Here is a 23,203-nt window from a genome sequence, read left to right as displayed (position 1 = left end):
AACTAGGCACAAATCACTCTGCCCAACTCTTTCCATTGAGGATATCCAAAATGTCCATGCTTCCACACAGATAGAAGTCGAGTAGGATATTACGCTGTGCCCAACTGAAGCTCCTTACGTTGTTCTGTACTTATGTGTAACTTTCTATTTAATTACGTGGTGTGTTCAACATCTCTAGTTATCCAACTATCTGCATACATGGCAGATGGAGCAATGCCAGGAAGGTGAATAGTGCAGGTGAACGATGTGTCGAGCGGTCGAACGCCGGCTCATACACTGTGTACCGACCATTCGATATATCATTCCATCGGGCTGTGGATTGACGGGTCTTCTAGTGTGTACCCAGCTTAACTCGAAAAGAAAGTGCTTAGCATCTTAATCACTCTACAATGTAGCACTGCAAAATAGGTAATGTATACATTTCAATTGTTTCAGTGAAAGGCTCTCCTCTCCAGGCTAAACCCGCTGTCATCCCTGTGCCCCCTAGTGGAGGAAGAAGAAATATTGTTAATAAAAATAAAAGCATACAATGTAGTGAGTTCTCCAAGCCCGAGAATTGTAAATGAGAAGATGGGGAAGCGGTTGCCAATTTGTCCGTACAAAAAAACTTCTCTTTAGGGCAAGTTTAAATGTAATTATTGGAGGGCCTAGATCAGGGGTTCCCAACCACAGTCCTCAAGGCACACTAACAGTCCAAGTTTTAAGGATAGCCACACATGAGCACAGGTGATTTAATTAGTACCTTAGTTATTCTTATTTAATCACATGTATTCAAGCATGGATATCACTACAACCAGGACTGTTGGTGTGCCTTGAGGACCGAGGTTGGGAATCACTGGCCTAGATTAAGCAGCTATATCCAACCATGTTGACCACAGGGAAGGCAATATAAATGTATATATACTTATAGTAATAACTCCTCGTTAGCCGCATCCGATGTTACACAGAAGCTCCAATGTTATGCCGGGTACACACTAGAGGATATCTCGTCCGATCCGGACGGATGAGATATCAGGCACATCGTCTAGTGTGTACCCTCAAAGTCACTGATGATGCCGCTCCCGTTAGCGAGGGCCGTGCTGCCAAATGCAACATGGCCCCGCCGTTGCAGCTGATATTGGCAAGTGTGCATGCACTTGCCGATGCCGGCACCCACTGGATCCCATCGCGCACAATCTCGGTACACAGGTATTACGTAGCTGTGAGCGGGGAATACCGGCAGGGATGTATCAGCGTCGTAGGGGGGCCTTTGTTATTGCGGTGAATTAGGCAGTGATAGAAGTTTGAAGACCCAATAAGTAGGATCGCAGCAGTTAGTTAGAAGGACATGAACTAAATAGCAGTCAATTCCTCCTAACGAACCGCTGCCACTGAATGCCGAACGGCACCTCCTATATATCCTGCTTTACACCGACTACCGCTTACTGAAATCAGTATAGCTTTCAAAACCACTTGAGTGTCAGAAATCACTGAAGAACAGAGGGGGTAATTTATGTATTGCAGCTGTGGCGATAGCTGTAATATGGTAATGCAGTAGGAGTTACGGCTCCTGCGTGCATACTGATCTGAGCTGCTTCCAAAGAAGCAGCATCGGATCGTCTGTGATCCCTTCGGCCGGCTGAGTGACCATGGGGTCAAGCAAGCCGGCCGCCGTCGCAGAGGAGTAAAAGAGGCCAGGAAATCTCCATCAGCGGACTGAGATCCTGGCCTCTCCACTCCCCCCCAATGGCAGCAACACGCCTCTGTTTTCGGAAAACAGAGACCGTCACCACCCCCATCCTGCACAGAAAAGGCAGCAAATTGTCAATCACTGACAGTCTGCTCCCAGACTGGGTGCGAGATCGCAGACCCGTACTGCACATACGCAGATTCCCGATAACTGGGAATCTGTGTGATCAGTCACTGCGTCCGTAGCTGAATCCCACAGAAGTCACTCTGCAGACCATTTCTAGCAGGGCCGCCATCAGGGGGGGAATGCCGGGACTGGAGTCTGGTCAAACTACACCACCATGCTAAATTTGGTAGCTAGGTAGAAATCTAAGAACAAACAGACACAGACAGACAGACACACACTTTCATGCTCATTATATAGATTATAGTGCTGGAGGACTCACTACATTGTAGGCTTTATTATTAACAATATATTTCTTTCACCTGTATAACTGAAATGTATACATTTTATCTATTTTGCAATGCTACATTGTAGAGTGGTTAAGCTACTAAACACTTTATTTTGGAGTAATAGCACTAGCAAGTGAAGGTCTGTTTTTATGATATACTCCCAGGACCAATTAGCCTTTTAAATTTGTTTACCTTGAATTAACAGACATCTTGTTGTTATATAAATTGTATATTCTGTCTGTGTAATGTTCTAAGCACCACATATTTTGTTCTATCGGCTCTTACGGTTAGGATTGGCATACCTCACTTCTTGTTTTTTAGCTGTTGGTACATTCCCTAATTACAAACAGTAGGGTCCTATAGCGCCAGGGTTTTGAAGTGTGCAGGATAGCGTTCTCCTCCCATTCATTCTCACTAAATTTGTAATTTGCCGAAGGTAATTAGCTCTAGAAGTATATGTAGGATTATAGTTTCATTTTGGAGTAAAAGTACTATCCAAACACTGCACAAACCAGAAATACTACAACCTGTCTATTACCAGCAAACATAGAGGACTTACCTGATCCAGTTGTCTGCTAAAGCTTTTATAAATGTCATGTTTGTTGATTTCAAAGATGGTTTTCCCTTTATTATAAACGGCATGTATGATGACACCGAGTGAGTACATGTCACTGGCTGGGTCACAGCTTACTGACAGTATGTATTCAGGTGCCAAGTATTCCGGATTCGGTAAACACAGCGGAGGTAAGTTAGGATCCCATTCTTTACACGAGAACTTTGTCTGGAAAAAGAGGGGTGTGTGTAGTTAGTGTTAGTGTCCCATGATAACACAGAACCGCCTGCTTGTGGCCAAAATACATACACACAAAGTACAAGATACATTTTGACTTTTAAGAAGGCCACACACAGGACCATCCTGCAAACTACTGTCCAAATTGGCCACATGTATGACTGGTTGTTCAGTCCCTTAGGCTGAGTGGCAAGATCACCACTGTTAATACCCTCATAAGATGTCCACACTTAGGCAGATACTGATCATGTCCTGACTGCATTTATGAACAAGTACAATACATAACAGTACCATTTCCATCTGAATATTATCGGGCACCGAGGATATTTTCACGTCACAGGCTGAAATGTCAGATATCGGAAGTTACATCACTGCATGTGTGGCCAGCACTAGAGATCTTGCTGGTCTAGCAAACTGATTTTTGTGTTATATTCTAGCTTGGTAAACACTGGTATTGGTGTTCTGAAAATGTCTGGTCACATTGGTAGCAGGGCTGTGGAGTAGGTGCACAAAAATACTTTTACTGCCATACCCTTCTTTGGACAGAAATAGTCCTTAAAACTTTAAGGGGGAGATTTAATAAAGCTTGGAGAGAGATAAAATTGGAGATAAATAGCACCAACCAATCAGCTCCTAACTGTCATTTTGCAAACACCGCCTGTAAAGTGACATTTAGGAGCTGATTGGTTGGTGCTATTTATCTCCAATTTTATATCTCTCCAAGCTTTATTAAATCTCCCCCAGTGAGGGATAATTTAATTCCTTCAAAGAAAATGTAGAGTGACCACTTCTGCCAGGGATAACTTACATATTAGTTACTATACATGTAGAGAATATGACAGAAGAGGAATTAAATAAATGCAATGCATAACTACACTGTCATGTATTCTCCAGTAACAAATGCAGAAGGCTGCTAATCCCCATCCCTGCTGTACCAACATTAGCTTTGTACTCCTCATCTATCCCTGGCATGTAATATACCACTACCAACATTATGGCTATTGTATTATGTGTTACTTACACTCACACAGATCAGCTTTCAGAAAGAACTTCACTATGCAGCTAGTTTTTTCCTGTTTTGAACAAAACGTCATGGTTTTCTGTGTTGGCCTGTCTTTTTTTTGTCTTGGTTAACACCACATTTATTATGTATAGGGCATATTTGCCTCTGGCATATATAGCAATATTTGGGGGTAGCCATGTTTCATGCTGCCCAAAATGTGGAGGGGAGTTGGGTACCTTCTAGCATCTTTTGCACCAATGCCTGGAACTTCTGAGCTCTTGGGATGCAGTAGTATCAGCCGGCATCAGAAGGACTAGTGCTGGGTACACAGGTCAGCTCTGCCTGTGTGTGTGTGTGTGTGTTTGGACTTCATCTTGACAATATGGTTGATAAGTCCACATAACAATACATTTATTTATGTTGGCTATGGTATGTATTGCTAGGTTGTGAATGGCTGACAAGGGAACATTGATAGTGGATTAAATTGGTTAATAGTAATGCAGCACATGAGAGATTTGTGCATCTGGTAGATATTTTGGTGCAGAAATTTGGAGAAATTTGGAGATATTTGGTAAAAGTAGCTGGACTCTTGCTTTACAACTGGGGTATGGGGTTCCACAAAGAACAATGGTGACTGAGGACCCCCCCCTCCGGCAGCCTGCAGAATATAGGGGAGAAAGCACAACGGACGTGCAGCAATGTGCCGTTAGGGAACTTCGTAATAACAAAGTGAAATAAAAATAAATAGAGAACGTTAAAAAAAAAAAAATACAGTTCAGGGAATAAGTGCCCACGCCTGTGAGGCAGAGAGGTAAAACTTATATCCTATATGCCCAGATAGGATCTATGGGGAGAGGAGGAAATATTCACACAAGTTTAGATTGAATTTTGTGCCTGCTCCTCGTATGGTGCTTTCTACACCCCCAGGTATACTAGTGTCCTCCAGATCAAATGAACGGATAAAAAAAAAAAAGACTTTGTATTGACTGTCTGAAGGAGAGCTTAAAGGGCCCGCTAACAAGCTTGCTAATTTATATGGAAAAGAGAGTTTGATATATGAGATACAATACCACTTATTGCATACTGGGAATTGGGCAGAAAAGACTAGGGAGCTCCAATGCAGCAGGGACTAATGTAAAAGATTTTATATTCTCTGTACAGAGCTGCTTATATGACTGGTGCTGTATAAACAAGTATTATAATGTATTATTAATAATTAAAAAAAAAAAAAAGCTTTGAGTTATTAGAAGATTTTAAAATTAAGCTTCAATATCTTATAAAAGGCGAACAAAGATATTTAGTGAAATTGTTAGTTCTGCCCATCAAATATTTCTTCAAAATTACCTCTTGTTCTGATGGATTGATTGATGGATTGAAGAAGTCAAAACCCATTATTTTCCAAGCTCCACTTTTATTTAATATTATATTTTCTGTTGTGAGGTTAGAATGGATCATCTTTACGCTGCTATGTAAAAATGACAAGCCTTCAGAAACCTAGGAATAAACAGAAATATCAGTAGGTTATGAAACGTGTTTAAGTACCAGGAATAGCCCTTATCGCAGCATACTACTAGCAGTGACAAACTCATACAGAATCCACATTTATATGAGACTGAAATAAAAAGTGTATGCAAGACAAACATGGGTCAATAATAGAGAATTAATAAAAAAAAAAATATGGCTCTCATGGGATCCAGGAAACAAGCACAGCAGCCAAAAAATGTCTCATTTTTAACATATGGTTTCTCCAAACGATATCTTCTGATTCCTACAAATGTTCAGGGTTGTTAAAAATCCACACCTTCACCGAATAGGAACATATGAAGGAGTCAGACCAAAACACTTAGATATTTAACCCAGTTGTCTGAATTTTGCTAAATTGACCACACATATCAGTCCTGATTTATTTAATGAATAACTGTTAAGGCTCACATCCACTAGCAGATATTAATGGACGACTGAACGATAACGACATAGTTATCATTCGGTCGTCCATTAAACATGCGTAAATCGAGCACTAAAGTGTCAAAAACGACCAGCGGTGCATGCTCCCGCTGGTCGTTTCCGACATCAATCATTGCCCGAACATGCCAGTCAATCTGCTGTTAATGACAGATTGACCATGGTCGGGGATGTAGGAGGGTGTATGTATACACTGAACGACTAATCATTCAGTGTAGGCACTGCAGGGGATAGGGAACGACGGTACGATTACGATGTCTGTCCCAGGTCGCCTAGTGTTGGCTATAAAACATATTTGCCCCATGACATGTATCACATATAAATTTTATTGCATCATTGTAACAAACAAGTTTTCTCCAAAATTTAAAAACAGACAACAGATTATATCAGCATACTCCTTCCTCATACACTTAATAAAAGCATCTTTAGCTGCAATTACTACCATGAGTCTACCAGGGTATCTACTAGCTTTCTCCATTAGAAGGCTGTCATTGGTTTTCCCCAAAAATGCAATATACACTAAAAACGTATAAAAGAAAAAAAACAACAAAAAAAAAAACACTGAGCTGGCTTTAAGCTGCATACACACGGAAATATTTTCTGTCCAACCATCCGACTAGTTGATTGGTTGGAATGAAAATCTGGTAACGTATGGGAGTAACTGATGATCAGCAATTTTCTCCCAGACGCCGGAAAATGGACAAAAACGGTTGTTTGAACAAATTGTTTAGATCAAACATTTAACAAACTTGTCTGACGACCATTTTCATCTGTTTTCTGGCATTTAGGAGCAAATTGCTGATCATCATTTACTGCCATACGTTACCAGATTTTCATTCCAACCAATCAACTAGTTGGATGGTTGGACAGAAAATCTTTACGTGTGTATGCAGGCTTACAGGGACGATGCAAATTGGACACACAAATATTTTTACCTTTGTATTCTTGCAATCACTGTCAGTTGGGTAAACTCACAATGAGAGAGAAAGCACGTCATTACTACAAGTCAAAATCATGTAGACACAAATTGGTGGGTGCCGAATGAAAGACTCCAATAGATCAACAGATTTAAACAGCTATCTACCGGCCTATATTTTTACACACATACATATATATGCATACATACATATACACACACACATATATATCACTGAGCTTGCTCTCCCTGAGTGCTTACAATGTGACAAGATGGAAATCAGTACTTGCTGCCATAGTCTAAGGGTGGCCAATAAGCCACTGCCATAGCCTGTATAAGATAGTCTTCATCTTGCTAATGTTGCAGTGGTAGACTTCTATCTTCTGGAGTGATAGGTCTGCTGTCTGTTGTGAAGCTCCATCTCCTCGTTTCATTCAGCACCCTCCAATTTATGCGTAGTCATGTGAATAATCATGCTCCCAAATACCAGCTGTTCTCAATTTGTAATTAACTGAGAAAAAATTAAGTGTGTTTGTTTTAAATGGACAATAGGAGTACTCTATGCTGAACATTTTGTTTCCATGATGTAAGAAATATAAAGTAAAATGCCATAGGGTTGAATACTCCTTTATAACCACTGTATCAAGAGCATCTGCTTTAGAAGAAATAAGAGTAAAAGTATGTGTGAAAATATATATATTTTAAAAGAAGATAATCCAGCTGGCAATCTGTGAATGGAATAATGTATTACATCATAAATTTGCATAGGATGGAAGAAAGGGACCAGGTTTTTATCTTGTTACTATTTTTTACAAGAAAAAGATGTACTGGAAATTGCTGCTGTATAAGCAAAGAAAGCTTCAAACAATAATGTTATATTTATATTCTGAGTAAACACTTGTTATATAAAATATGTCTAATATGGGAATGCTGTTACTAAAAACCAATAATATTACAGAGAAAGATGGACAGAGCAGTAGCGGTTTAATCGTAGTGTACTTGTAAAAAAAAAAAAAAAATTTACAAAATGTAAATAAAAAAAAAAAAAAACACTTGTAAAATATTTATTCTAACATCATTGAAATCATTCGTAAAATATAGTAACAGAGTGCTAAATTTTTGTTAATATTGACTTATCTACCATGTGGGTGTGATATAGATATAGGAAAGGTTAGGTCCGCGCTAATGTGTGTGTCCCTTATGTTACACCATAACAAAACACAGTATGTATAATGAATTAGGGTATGTGTTTTTATTAATGTTTACTATAAACGGAGTCACAGTGCTCCTATTATGGATCCAGTTTCTCCAAACTGTTGATAGGAAATGCTGCCATGTAGCTACACACACACACACACACACACACACACACACACACGCTACTTGTCAAAAGTCGGAGCACACAGGTATATTTTCAATTTAACTACACAGTAACGAAATAAAACCGGTTTTATTGGCTTTGTTTACAAAATAAACAACTGTTTGAACAATAAGGAAAAACAAAAAAAATACTTGTTTTGACTCTTAGGCAAGTTTATTTAGGTAGTTTTAAGTAGTCTACTTTCATTGAAGTGACGACCCTTAGCTTTGATAAGCGCTTTGCATTTCCTTGGCATCCTATTTACTAATTTTTCCAGCTTTTGGCGATCCATTCGACTCCAGCAGCTTTTGAAGAGCCTCCCAGAGGCCCTCAGTGTTGGTAGGCATCTGTTTTCGGACTTCCCTGTCTAGCTCTTCCCACAAAAGCTCGATGGGAGAAACATCTGGTGATTGAGATGGCAATTCCATTTTTGTTACGACTTGAGCATCTTTTTCTTTTGCAAATAATTAGTACACAACTTGGACGTATGTTTTGGATTGTTATCTTCTTGGAAAACGAGGTTTTGACCCACAAGTCGCCTTCCGGGAAGCGCATAACACACATATGTTATGGTACACCTTTTGATCCATTATTCCGTCGATTCTAACTAACTCATCAACTTGGTTGCCCGTGAATCATCCCCAAACCATCACATTGCCTCCTCCATACTTAACTGTTGGCGCTACACAGTCTGGGAAAAAGCGCTCACCTGGACGATGACGCACAAAAGCCCGGTGATGCGAGACAAAAAGTAAAAATTTCGATTAGTCGGTCCAAAGCAGCCTCTTTTACTGTTCCTCAGTCCAATTCTTATGCTTCTTAGCCCATGCGTACCTTTTTGCTACATTTGTAGCACGTACAGTGTTCTCCAGATAAACTTTTTCAAGCCGGGTGGCATCCAAAAGTAGCCGGGTGGGGGTCTTCGCAATTATGCTCGCGCCGGGAAAAGAGGTATCTCCCAGACCAATCCAGCCCGACATGTCTCAGGCTGCTCCCCCACTGACTCTCAGTCAGAAGTGCCCTTTATACAGTACCCCCTGTAGTTTTCCCCTTTATACATTGCCCCCTGTCGTTTAGCTTTGCCCTTTACCCTGGCTGAAGTAGTGCCCGCAGACTGGTCCCTTATGTAGCGCTCCCAGGCTTAAATAGTGCCCCCAGACTGGCCCCTTATGCAGTGCCCCCAGGCTGGCCCCTTTATGCAGTGCCCCCAGGCTGGCCCCTTTATGCAGTGCCCCCAGGCTGGCCCCTTTATGCAGTGCCCCCAGGCTGGCCCCTTGATGCAGTGTCCCCAGGCTGGCCCCTTGATGCAGTGTCCCCAGGCTGGCCCCTTGATGCAGTGTCCCCAGGCTGGCCCCTTGATGCAGTGTCCCCAGGCTGGCCCCTTGATGCAGTGTCCCCAGGCTGGCCCCTTGATGCAGTGCCCCCAAGCTGGTCCTGGTCCTGGCACTTACCTTTTCTCTGCTGGCCGCTCGCCCGCTCGCCGCTGCCTCGCGTTGACTGGATCTAACTAGATCCAGCAGGCGTGCGAGGCAGGCTCCTCACGTCGCGGGTAACGTCACCCGCGCAGTGCATCACTGGGAATGCTGGCCTCTGAAGTGATCGGAGGCTTCTTTAGCCTCCGGTCACTTCAGAGGCCAGCGTTCTACAGCGGGAGTCGGCGGTGAAAAGAGCCGGGTGGCAGGCTGTTTCTGCCGGGCGATGCGCCCGCAGAAAACAGCCTGGGGAGAATATTGATGTAGAAGTGGTTTTCTTACTGAAACCCTAACACTAAAGGCCATATTCCTGCAAGCGCCTGGCCACCGTCCTATTGGACACAGGCTGGGAACGACTCTTCTGCAGCTCCCTTCCTATTTCCTAACGTCTGTTATGCTTGCTAGTAGTCACAGTGAAGTTGTCCTCACGAACAGTTGTTGTTTTTGGACGACTAGTTCATTTTCTTGTAACATTTTGACTGGTTTTTGACTTTCGTTCAATAGCCAGACGCACGGCCCCAATGGATACCTTCAACAGTTTGAGGATTTGCAGCAAATAACAACCTTCTTCCCTCAAAACAATGATTTGAGCACGTGTTTCCACACTTAACTCACAGTTCTTTTTGGGCATTTTTGACTAACTGGAGTTTTCAGGAAACTTGTTGACAATTTGGAATGTAAGAAAGCAGCACAATCACACGTTGATAATGTTGGATTATTTCCGATCACTTCGCGCTCATACCAGGGCCGGATTAACAATGGGACAGATGGAGCTGCAGCTCCAGGTTTTGACAGGTAAAATACGTTTTCCTGTCACAGACTGCCAGCAGCCGTCCTCCGGCTCCAGCACTCTCACCTGAGTCCTGATCTCCCTTGCAGATCCGTGCAGGCAGTGCCACCTCCCTTCAGCTCTCTCCATATCCAGCGGGCCTGACTGAGCCTGTCACTCACATTCACAAGCTCCGCCCCCAGACTACACGAGGAGCTGCTGGCTCATAAAGCCGGGTACTGTGTAAAGTGTTCTATAATGACTACTTGATAAGTAGCATCTATTAATTTGTGTATACAGTACTGTATGAATGGTGTGTGTGTATGTGGTGGTATGTATGTGTACTGCATGGGTGTAGCATTATGTGTATAAGCAAAAGGAGGGAGAGAGGGAGAGAGGGAGAGAGATGCTTTCCAGAATTTGGTATTTCCAGAAGGTATCAGTAGCGTAGTAATAATCTTGTATTTGTAGCCAATTAACTCGCCAATCCTAATTCCTAAAATTGTTATGGCCATTTTAAGATTTAAAGTGTATAAAATAGTAAATGCGATATACTATAGCTGGTTGGATATGAAATCCCGGCAGCTCAACAGCCTCTGGGATGAAATGCAGACGCCGGAAGCCTGACAGAGGACAATCCCGATGGAGTATGTACAGTAAGGACCCAAAACCTACCCTCCCCCCCGCAAGTGCTAAGTACGGTGAGACTTCCCTCAATCGGTCCGGCGTCCTTCCGCATTCCGGCGTCGGGATTAAGATAAGCGTTGGTTTTCGACGCCTATTTTAAAAGGCCCTTGTCGGGTTTCTGCTGTCGGGATATAGACCGGCGGCATTTAGGCCGTCGGTCTATAAACGACATCCCACAATAGCCACGTAACAGATTTTAACATATTATTTATAATAGTCTCGGATTTTTGTACAACAAACAATAAGCAACTACTGTTTTGTATAGAATATATAACAGCCAGTCTAGAATGGAGATGGTTATACTACAGCTTTCTCACAATAGCCACTTGCAGTTAAAGGGATTGCTTGCAAATAAAGTCTTGTCTCTAAAGTAGAAAATGAGAACATATCTATTATAACTAATGTAATGTACTTCTGTATTGAATGAGGTTATTATATTACACAAAGCAAACACCTCATTTGTATATCTGCATTCTACAGTTCAGGGAGGACATCATTACACTGCAGTAATTAAACATTACTCTGATAGTAACCGTCTGCAGTTACCTGAACTATAGTCGGCAGCTATACAAATAATATGAGATATGGTAAGAACTTACCCTTGTTATCTCTATTTCTACGAAGTCCATAGGGTTCCACAGGATACCTTGGGGTATAGGTGTGACGTCAGTCGCAGGGCACCAAAGAGTTAAGCTTTCAGCCTCCCAGGATGCACTAGGTCCCCCTCCTATACCCCGCCCCCGGGCCAAGGCACCTCAGTTAGTTACCAAGCCATAGGCCGGAGGAGGAGAAGGAAGAGAGAGAACAAAGATCTGGACACATACAAGAATCACATTCTCACCAGAGGGAGACGGAAAACCGGTGACCAGAGCAAAGCCCATCTGCAGCACAGGTGCGACAGGGCGGGAGTCCTGTGGAACCCTATGGACTTCGTAGAAATAGAGATAACAAGGGTAAGTTCTTACCATATCTCATATTTTCTACTTCAGGGTCCATAGGGTATCCACAGGATACCTTGGGGATGTCCCAAAGCAGTATCCTTTAAGGGTGGAGAAAGGAGAATCCGCTGCCCGAAGGAAGCATCCTGAGAGGCGAAGGTGTCAAACCTGTAATACCTCACGAAGGTATGGACAGAAGACCACGTAGCAGCCTTGCAGATCTGAACTGCCGAGGCACCACGTCGAGCTGCCCACGAAGGACCCACAGACCTAGTGGAATGAGCCTTCAGAGAAGGAGGGACCGGTAGGCCTTCATGAAGATAAGCTTCAGAAATAGCCATACGGATCCAGGCTGCCAAAGTTTGCTTTGAAGCAGGCCAACCCTTTTTACGGAAGCCATAGAGGACAAACAAAGCGTCCGACTTCCTAAACGAAGAAGTGCGGTCAACATAAGTCCTTAAGGCCCGCACAACATCCAAAGAGGCCTCACCCACGGAAAGACCCGGTGAGTTAAAGGCCGGAACAACTATTTCCTCGTTAACATGAAACTGGGAAACAACTTTGGGAAGAAACTCGGGCCGAGTGCGGAGTACTGCCCTGTTCCCATAAAAAACCAAGAAAGGGGGTCTACAAGAAAGAGCCCCTAACTCAGAAACACGTCTGGCCGAAGCAATGGCCAGAAGGAAAACAGTCTTAGCTGTTAGCCATTTAAGATCCACTGAGCCCAGTGGTTCAAACGGCGGTCCTTGGAGAGCCCTCAGGACCACAGCCAAATCCCAAGGCGCCACAGGTGGAACAAAGGGCGGCTGAATGCGGAGAACACCCTGCATAAAGGTGCGCACATCCGGGATTGTAGCAATCCTACGGTGAAACCAGACAGATAGGGCCGAAACCTGTACCTTCAAAGAAGCAAGGCGAAGCCCATGATCTAGTCCCGCTTGCAGGAAGGCGAGAATCCGAGACAGACGAAACTCCCGCGGTGCATAACCTCTCGGTCGACACCACTGGAAGAACGTATGCCACACGCGATGGTATATCCTCGCGGAAGATGGTTTCCGAGCTCGTAACATGGTACGCACCACAGAGCTGGAAAACCCCCGGGACCTCAGCATGGCCGTCTCAACAGCCACGCCGTCAAAGACAGCCGAGTCAGGTCCGGGTGAAGGCAAGGACCCTGAGACAGAAGGTCCGGTCGTAGCGGCAACCGCAGAGGACTGTCCACGGACAGACCCTGAAGGTCTGAGAACCAGTGCCGTCTGGGCCACGCGGGAGCTATCAACAGGAGCGTCCCTCCTTCCTGTTTGAATTTCCGGATTACCCGTGGAAGAAGGGAGACCGGAGGGAACAGGTATGCGAACCGGAACGTCCACCGGACGGACAGAGCATCCACCAGAGACGCCCCTTCGTCTCTTGTGCGAGACCCGTACACCGGCAACTTGTTGTTGTGCCGGGACGCCATGAGGTAGATTTCTGGAAGACCCCACCTGTCCACCAGTAGTTGAAAAACGTCCGGGTGCAGGGACCATTCCCCCGGATGAACGTCCTGGCGACTTAGAAAGTCCGCCTCCCAATTTAGCACTCCCGGGATGAAGACCGCTGATATGGCCGGAAGATTGCGCTCCGCCCAAACCAGGATCCGAGAGACCTCTACGAGAGCCGCCCGACTGCGAGTTCCTCCTTGCCTGTTTATGTAGGCCACGGTGGTAGCGTTGTCCGACTGGACCTGCACCGGGCGACCCTGGAGAAACCGCTGTGCCTGCTGGAGAGCATTGAAGACCGCACGGAGTTCCAAGATATTTATTGGAAGCTCCGCTTCTGTCGGCGTCCACCTGCCCTGGAACAAGTGTGGACCCGAAACTGCTCCCCAGCCCCGAAGACTGGCGTCCGTTGTCAACAGGACCCAATTTGGAACCCAGAACGGACGTCCCTTGTTGAGGTGGGTCGTCTGTAACCACCACGCAAGGGACAGGCGAACCTCCTGGGTGAGCACAATCGTCTGGGACTTCAGAGACTGAGTCAGCCCGTTCCACTTGGACAGGATCAGGTGCTGCAGAGGTCTGGAGTGAAACTGGGCGTATTCCACCATGTCGAACACCGACACCATGGAGCCCAGTAACCTCATCGCCGAGTGTAAGGACACCCGGCGGCTGTGCAGGCAACTGCGCACCCTTGACTGTAAAGCAGAGATCTTGTCCTCCGTCACGAAGATCCTTTGCTGTCCCGAGTCCAATAAGGCTCCAAGATGCAGAATCCTCCGAGACGGGATTAGAGTGGACTTCTGCCAGTTGATTAGCCAGCCGTGCCGTTGCAGCAGTGCAATGGTCAGGTCCAAGTGGCGTAACAGGAGCTCTGGAGATCCTGCCACCAATAACAGGTCGTCCAAATACGGCAACATGCGGACTCCCTGCAGCCGCAGAGAAGCCGCCATGACCGCCATCACCTTGGTGAAAACACGTGGTGCTGTTGCCAGGCCAAAAGGTAACTCCCGAAACTGGAAGTGGTCGCTGCGGATTGCAAACCTGAGGAACTGTTGATGGCGCAAAAGAATAGGGACATGCAGGTAAGCGTCCTGTATGTCTAATGACACCAAGTAGTCCCCAGGTTCCAGCGCCAGAATGATGGACCGTAGGGTCTCCATCCGAAACTTCGGGACCCGCAAAGACTTGTTGAGTGCTTTGAGGTTGAGAATCGGACGATATGACCCATTGGGTTTCTGTACCAAAAATAGATTTGAATAGAAACCCTGGCCCCTCTGGGAGAATGGAACAGCCACTATAACTCCAGCCTGGAGCATAGTGTGCAATACCTTCCGCAGCTCCGTAGCCTTGTTCCGGTCTGATGGGAGACCCGTGGTGAAGAAGCGAGCCGGGGGTCTGTGCCGGAAGGAGAGGGCGTATCCGTGGGAAACCACCTCCAGAACCCAAGTGTCTGTCGTAGTGGTCGACCAACACTGGGCGAACTGTAGCAGGCGGCCTCCCACCCTGGGATCCCCCAAAGGGAGGCCCGGACCGTCAGGCCGCAGGCTTGTCATCTGGCTTGGGGGCCGGACGTCTGGTACTCCATGCCTGCTTCCGGGGCTTGACCGATTTCTTAGGGCCAGCCTGACGAGGAAACGACTGTGGTTTGGGCCTGCCCTGGGCCCTAGATGACCGAAAGGACGATGGTCCCGAACCAGAAGGAGCAGCGGCCGACGGGAGACAAGCAGATTTGGCTGCCGCCAGCGTGGCCACAATCTTATCCAGATCCGGACCGAAGAGAACTTCTCCGGTAAACGGCAACGCTTCCAGACCTTTCTTGGAATCTGCGTCCGCCTTCCAGGATCGCAGCCACAAGGTGCGACGAGCAGCCACCGCTGCTGAAGAAATTCTAGACACCAGAGTACTAATGTCTAGAGCCGCCTCGTTGATGTAGGTGGCCGAATCACGGAGATTGCCAATCAACTCCGCCTGTTCGGCCGGACAGTCGGATTCAAAAGATGCCTCTAATGAATCCGCCCAGCGCTCCATCGCTCTGGCAACCCAGCAAATGGCCATAGCCGGCCGTGCTGCCCCCCCTGCAAGGGAATAAGCGGACTTCAGGCAGATTTCTACCTTGCGGTCCGTAGCATCCTTAAGGGAGGACATGGATGGCATCGGCAATGTGGCACTACGGACAAGACGGGTCACGTGAGAATCCACCTGTGGAGGGGATTCCCACTTAGCAAAATAATTATCCGCGAACGGATAAGCCACCGCCAGGCGTCTCTGCGGCTGGTATCTTTTGCCAGGTTGTTTCCACGCCTCCTCTAAATGGTCCACCAACTGACCCGAAAGAGGAAAGACTGTGGCATCGCCCTTCACATCTTTGAAAAAGGCATACTTAGATTTAGCCGCTGGGGGAACTTCGTCCTCAATCACCAAGGCTGTGCGGACCGCCCGAATAAGTCCAGGAATATATACTTTGGACTTAGCATCAGCGTCCTTAGTATGGAGAGGTTCCTGATCGTAAGGATCTAGAATCTCCCCATCATCAGACGTCCCTTCGTCATCCTCATAAGGAGCGGACAGAGACGCCACCGGCCTTTTATGAGGCCGCATCACAGACTCCCCTTGCAACACATCCGACAAGTGCTGTACAGAACTCGTCAGGGAGTTAACCCACGCTGGCTCCTGAGAACCCGGGAGCGGGGAAATAGGGAGACTGTGGGGTACCACCAATTGTCGTGGGAACCCCTGCATGGGTGACGACACCACAGACTGCTGGGACAAACCCATCGGAGTAAACGCGGGCTGCGGAGCTAACTGGCCCACTAAAGCTGTTAACGCCTGAGCGAAACAAGCCCAGGGCGGCTCCTGTACCGGTGCTGTAACCGTAATAGGCCGCGCCATGGACAAACACTGCCGGCAAAGGCCCTCCGCGCTACCCTCCCCCTCCGCTAACGGTACTTTGCACGTGGTACACTGTAGCCGGAGGGGAAAATCACTTTCAGACATGATGGCACCACGTATGTGACCTCTCTCACCAATTAAGTATTAAATAGGCGAGAGACCACCCTGCAGCACCGCACCGCAAGGGCTTTAGCAGAAGAACAGGGACAGTAATAAAGCTGACAGTTTAGAGAAGAAAAGTTACAGGCAGCGCTAGCACAGTCACATACAATGCAGAGAAATAACAATTCCTGCACTAACAGCGCTGATTACTCAACTACACAGACACAGGGCCTGGTAGGACACAGCGCTGCATACACAGACCTGAGCCACAGCGGAGGAGAGGTATGCGGGGGGACCCAGACCACGATGCTTCCGTCCAGCGCTTCCAGCAGCGTTCACCATGCGTTCTGGAGAAGATGGCCGCCGAGGAGCAGAGAGGAGGCTGGCCTGGGGGAGGAGCGCTGCCACAGGACCAGTCGGCAGCATGCAGAGAGGGCTGTGTGCAGCGGGGGAGGCGCCGGCTGTGAGACAGGGAAGGCGCGCTCCCCTGGCATGCATTTAACCCCTGGGACGCCGCAGCGCTACCGCTCTGCTGCGGTCCGCTGTCCCAGGGGGTAGTGGAAGCGCAGGTTGGTCGCCTGGCTCCACGCTGCAGCCAGTCCCCAGGGAGCCCCCTGCCTGGGGACTTAGGACCATGTGATCAGCGGGGACCCACCGCGGGACCCCGCTGCTTACCTCTGTCCCCCTTGAATCCGGCCATGGTCCGGAGCATCTGGGGTCACCGCTAGCTGTGACCCCAGACGCCCACCAGCATCCCCGGATCAGTACCGGCGTTCTGGTACCGGCGGGGTGTAGGGAAGACAGCATGGACGTCAGGACTGACAGTCCATGCTGTTCATCCAGATGTGCAGCCACAGCTGCATGAAGAAAAAGCTTCAGGGGCTCTTCTAGCCCCCACTCCAACAGGTGCACCCGACTCCGGCCGGGCACCAAACTAAACTGAGGTGCCTTGGCCCGGGGGCGGGGTATAGGAGGGGGACCTAGTGCATCCTGGGAGGCTGAAAGCTTAACTCTTTGGTGCCCTGCGACTGACGTCACACCTATACCCCAAGGTATCCTGTGGATACCCTATGGACCCTGAAGTAGAAAAGCTCTTTGCTCCTCTCTCATCCACATTTTCCTGCACACACTGAATACGTGTATCCAAACAAAGAATAAATGGGGTTACGGTCTGTGTTATGTTAAAAGAGTCCTTACCTGAAGCAGCCCATATTTTGTTTCCACGTCATAGAGTTTATGATCCTTAATATCAGCAGGAAGTGGAGATGGAAGATTGTCCCAGCTACCAAGAACATTAGCCAAGCTGGCAAAAACAGGTTCTGTGCAAAATGCAAGACAATCCCTGTGTGAAACATAAAAAACATTAACTGATATTACCTGTACTTTCTTAACTTAATTGTTATGTTCCTCTGCATTTTTCTCTTATGTGACAATGCTATAAAATTAGCAGAAATTAATTTTTTTACACTAAGGAAATGTTACTTTCCCAAAGACACATCTCAATCACTAACACAGGTTGCATAATTGGGACGGTTAAACTGATCACATGAGCGGATTGGTTGTCGAATTCAGACCTCATTGGGTAGAAGTTGCCATTCTTGTGGGCTGACACTAATTATCAGTAAGTCCGACACCAGGAATTCATATAAAGTCAGTGTGGCTATACAGATCTGGTCACTCAGCTATAAGACCAATGAAACGTTATTATTAATTACCATTTATTTATTATTTATATAGCGCACACATATTCCGCAGCGCTTTACAGAGAATATTTGGCCATTCACATCAGTCCCTGCCCCAGTGGAGCTTACAATCTAATATTCCCTATCACATGCGCACACACATACACACTAGGGTTAATTTGTGTTGGGAGCCAATTAACCTACCAGTATATTTTTGGAGTGTGGGAGAAAACTGGAGTACCAGGAGGAAACCCACGCAAGCACAGGGAGAATATACAAACTCCACACAGTTAGGGCCGTGGTGGGAATTGAACCCGTGACCTCGGTGCTGTGAGGCAGTAATGGGAACCATTACACCGTCTGTGTAGAGCTTGCAACACATGGGCCGATACTTCAGCTTTGCATAGGTGTGAGAGTCACTGTCCAAATATACCCAGTGCAAGATGAATAGAGGCACATGTTGGCTTTAAAGTGGCAAAGCAAAAACCCTGCAAGTCATCTTACTCAACGTTTCTAAATGATATCTGATAGTGTAATACTCTCCATTGCTGCCATCCTCTTCGATTCATTCACAGTGCTAATGTATATGTAAGAAAAGAGAGTTATAGTGCATTCAATGTACTATGGCAGTGAGTGTGTGCTATATTTCAGTAATGGAGAGCTCCAATATAGAGAAGGGGGAAGCAAAGGATAAAGCAAAGATGGTGTCAGCACAAATCAGAAGCTCAAAGTCAAGTGATCTGCTTATCGAACACACTATATAGCAGGAATTCATCTGGAAATGGTGGGGACCAGGCAGACAAACGACAACACTACAAAGGCAATTGTAACCTTACATTATTCTATCAAGTAAACTATTTGATCACACAAAGCATTGAAGTTTCAGTAAAAGCCCCAATCTGATAGTTTGTTTCATACAAACTTTTCTGCCTATCTGCACACACTTTACCTGAAGAAGCCTGCTGGCAAATGTAACACTGGCACCTCAATGACCTGCTCACTATTATTTGTGTATACAGACATTCCTCACTTAGCGACCTCCCTGTTTAGCCACCGTTCGGACTTACAACCGGCGCTCTGACCATCTAAATGTGACCTGCAGTGATAAAAAAAAAAAAAAAGAGTCTCTGCCGCAAGAGGAAGCCCTGGCTGTGGCGCGAGATACACAGGACACCTTGCAAGGACAACGGCGTGCTCTCAGAGTAGGTGGGGCACACACAGGCACATGTCACCCTCATCCTGGGACCTGCTACTTCCCGGCCACTATATGTCCTGGCTTAACGACAGATTTGTTTAACGACCAAGGGCCGTATTCAATTAGAAGCAAAGAGTCAGCTTCTGCGATACTTTTTCACCGATGACGTCTTTTTTCGCCGGTTTTCAACTTATCGCTGTATTCCATATGTCCGACTTTTTGCTGTGCAAAAAGTTCAACCCTTGTAACCAGCGGAAAAGATTCGCCAATGGATACCTGGCGGATAACAGTGCAGAATTGGAGTTTTGGGGTACAAATTTGCGGAAACCACCCTAATGCTCTTCTTCACTACTGTCCCAAAAACGCTAAATAGCGCCTGTTGAGACCATTCAAAGACCCCAAATACCTTCAGCAGGGTTAATCGGGGATACCCATAGTAAACCCCCATTTCAGATCATCTCTTGGGGGTGTCAGGCTGATTTCCCCAAATACTCTTCGCCTGTTTGCGTTTCGCTGGGTCCAGTTTTCGCCAATTTGGAATGGAATACGGGGATGCGTGCGATACTTTCTCGCACCCAAAACCTCAGATGACGACAAAAAGTCCGGCCTCAAACTTTTCGCTTCTAATTGAATACGGCCCCAAGTCGTAGGAACGGAACTCGGTCGTTAAGTGAGGAATGTCTGTATTATTACAACCTTTCCCTTAAAATACTTCCTCAAACATCATGTATGTCTTAGTGAAGCTTGAACAATAAGAAGACATTGGGACTGATTTATTTAATGTGTCCTATTAGTGCTTCATAATGTCTTTATTTTACAGTGATCGACCTGGAGCATCTTAAGGAAATAAATGATACGCCCAGCTTCTTTAAACAGAAGGAGCAACATCTTGCAGCTCTGCTGTCAGCACCACTGTATTACTGCACAACATGGCACAGACATAAGGTGATGTAGAGACATTACAAAATAGTGAAGTGCTGAAGCTCAGTGCAAATTCAATTCAGGCACAAGAAAAGCAGTGTTACCTTGAATCTTCAAGTGGATGTTGTACAGTAAGTAACCGTGGATGCCGGAGTCGTGTTAACTGCTGAACTCCTCTCTTCAGAGAATCAATAATTTGATCTTTTTCATACTTTTGATATTTATCAATCAACTTTTTGTCAAACACAAAAACCGCAACTTCCTGTGAAAAATAAACATATACTACAATAATTGTTTTCTAGGCATTCTGCAATAAATTAAATATTTTAAAATCACTTAACATGGAACTATAAGCTGGTATTGTAGTATTGGAGGAATGGAGTTTGTCTGGGAGAGATAATTGTATTCAGTGTTTGATGAAGAGCTAAGCTCTCTCCCAGGCATGCTACCAGCAAATCACATAGCAGAGAACTGTGATGCATAAAGAAAGTAGGTCTGGGAATGAGCATAGTGCAATCAGATTGCTTAACTGGGAGTGTAGAGAGATTGGCAGACGGACATCTTCCGTTATACATCAGAGCTGTCTGCTATGCAGTATGTTCAGGAGAGAACATGGCACATCAACAGTGCGTGCAGTGATCATTGTCTACCATTTCCATGCAAGTTAGTGTCTAAAAAAGCCCTGTAATAGATAGTATTACTGTAATGTTGCTTGCTTGGTCATGTAAACAGGGCCCTAATATCACATCAGCTAATGTCAGGTGCATGTTTTAAGCAAAGGACTGAATAAGAATGAGGACATTGGTAGGTTTGCTAAATCGGGATGGGTATGGGATGCCGGTGGTCAGAATACAGACGCCGGCATCCCGACAGGGTTAGGATACCGACACCTGCCGGTAGGTATCCTAACCCTCTCCCTACCCTAACATTCCCTCCCCGGTGCCTGAACCTAACCTCCCCCCCTAGTGCCTATAGCTAACATCCCCCTCCCTCGCACCCTAAAGCTATCCCTCCCCCCTTAGTGCCTAACCCTAACCCTCCCCTCTAACCCTGCTACTTACCTTCAGCATTCTGGCAGTCGGGATGCCGGCGCCAAGATTGTGCATTGTGTCGATATTCCGGCTCCGGCTTTCTGAGAGTGGTCAGGATATTGACAACATCCCTGCTAAATTACCCATGTAATGTGGACACATGAAATACATACTACTAATTATATTTTTTGTTTGTTTCAAATATAACTCATATTGAAGGATAATAATAACAGTCCTCCTTTTGAAGTCTGCCAATACAGACTCCCTTACAAAGGTGAGAACTATTACTAAAGAGGGTTAGGCAAAACAAATAACCTTAATGAAATATTGTCTAAGACCTCCAATGTTATGGTATTCAAGGTCCGTGGAAAAATTAACTGCAGAATACCTGCTGGGTGTTACTAAGTAAGAATGTTTGCACACAGCCTGTCTCAGGGTTAGTCCAGTGTCAGCCCACCAGTTCTATGATTGGCTATATTACAGCCTCGGGTCATCGATCTATAGATCTGTTGCAAATAAATGACAACTTTCATAAAGAAAGACATACCTGTTTTGTAGATTTCTTTGTGCCATTAAAGATTTTCCAAGCCAGGCCATTTCCACCACTGGCTATATGTTTCCCTACATCAAATTCCCTTGTAACAGGGTTTCCCATAACGGCGCTGGTAACATCCGCGGTCACCTTTGTGACTGTGCTTTTCAGCTTGTTTAGCATTGACTCCATTTTGGTTTACTTGGCTGACCTTGTTCATGAAAGAAACAAAACAAAAAAAAAGTGTAAAATTATTTAACGACATAAAAATGTCCCAAACACATCTATCACCATTCCCCACACATTATTATGTAGAAGCAGTGGGTCCATCACCAAACGTATCTGTATAATTTGTGAAATGTACCAGAAAAATGTTCAACTGAATGGTATATGAATATGTACTGTACTTTTTCTTTAACTTTGTATAAATGGATGCAAAAACGTTCCCCCAGAGGAAATAAACACATTAATGGTAGTTGCACAAGAAATAAATGCTCACCATCGATTTTTTGAGAATTAAATACATTTTTTGGGGAAATCCCAAAAATCAGAATTGGCAAACCATCATACTTATATATACCATTTCCAGTAAAACATTAAAATGATTGTTACAGATAACGATGATAATATTAAACATATATGCCCATTGCTATTTTTAGCCTCATTTTTGATATGTGACCTAAGTGAGTAAGGACCATTTGAACACATTCACCAATTTTACATTTATGACATTTGGCCCCACTTCTATGTAAAGTAATGACATTTAATACTGCAGAAAATAAATAGTAGTGCCTCGTTTTTATTTATTTATTTTTTTCTTTTAAATACATTTTTATTATTTTTTAATATGGAAAACAATCAATGATACAGTGATAAGGAGCATGTACAGAAGAATACAGTACAGGTCATAAATATTTCACGTGTCTGACAACACTAGTCAGGTAAGTAGCAAACACAGACCAAAAGATTTATCAGAAAGCAACAAGCAAAGAATATTTGTCAACAAAGAATAAATGTAAATACGTGTTGTTATCTAGTATTTGGATGAGGATAAAACAAAACGTCAATACATAAAGCAAAATTCCTATATATATCCGAGTGGAGGTGGAAAACAAGAGGAAACACATGATTGAGACAGGAAATCGGAGAGAGAAGTAGTAGTACATTTGTAATGGTGGTAATAAAAGGTGCGACAATAGTAGAAGTAAATAAATCATAGATATATCAATCCTCATTATAAATGTATCAGAGGATTTTAACTGTTCATTCTAATGAACAGCCTTGACTGTCATGTTATGCACGATGTGTACCCAGCCACAGCACGATGCGACAGCGATATACGTTGCGCTGTCCGT

General features: G+C 45.2%; 1 protein-coding gene across 1 annotated transcript in view; it reads right to left on the bottom strand.

Annotated features, from left to right (window-relative positions):
* SCYL2 (SCY1 like pseudokinase 2) overlaps nt 1–23,203 on the bottom strand; it is an 83,154-nt gene that overhangs the window by 48,381 nt on the left and 11,570 nt on the right. Inside the window, exons 2-6 of the mRNA XM_088465545.1 lie at nt 21,864–22,059; nt 20,390–20,547; nt 17,685–17,829; nt 5,259–5,408; nt 2,681–2,902 (exon numbers count right to left, since the gene is read on the bottom strand). Of these exons, the coding sequence (XP_088321671.1) occupies nt 2,681–2,902; nt 5,259–5,408; nt 17,685–17,829; nt 20,390–20,547; nt 21,864–22,040 (852 nt within the window). The 5' untranslated portion in view covers nt 22,041–22,059. The remainder of the gene's footprint in view (nt 1–2,680; nt 2,903–5,258; nt 5,409–17,684; nt 17,830–20,389; nt 20,548–21,863; nt 22,060–23,203) is intronic.

The sequence above is a fragment of the Taudactylus pleione genome, unplaced genomic scaffold (genome assembly GCF_031769625.1).
Source record: "Taudactylus pleione unplaced genomic scaffold, aTauple2 ptg001990l, whole genome shotgun sequence".
NCBI lineage: Eukaryota > Metazoa > Chordata > Amphibia > Anura > Myobatrachidae > Taudactylus > Taudactylus pleione.
This window is presented reverse-complemented; position numbering and strand designations above follow the sequence as displayed.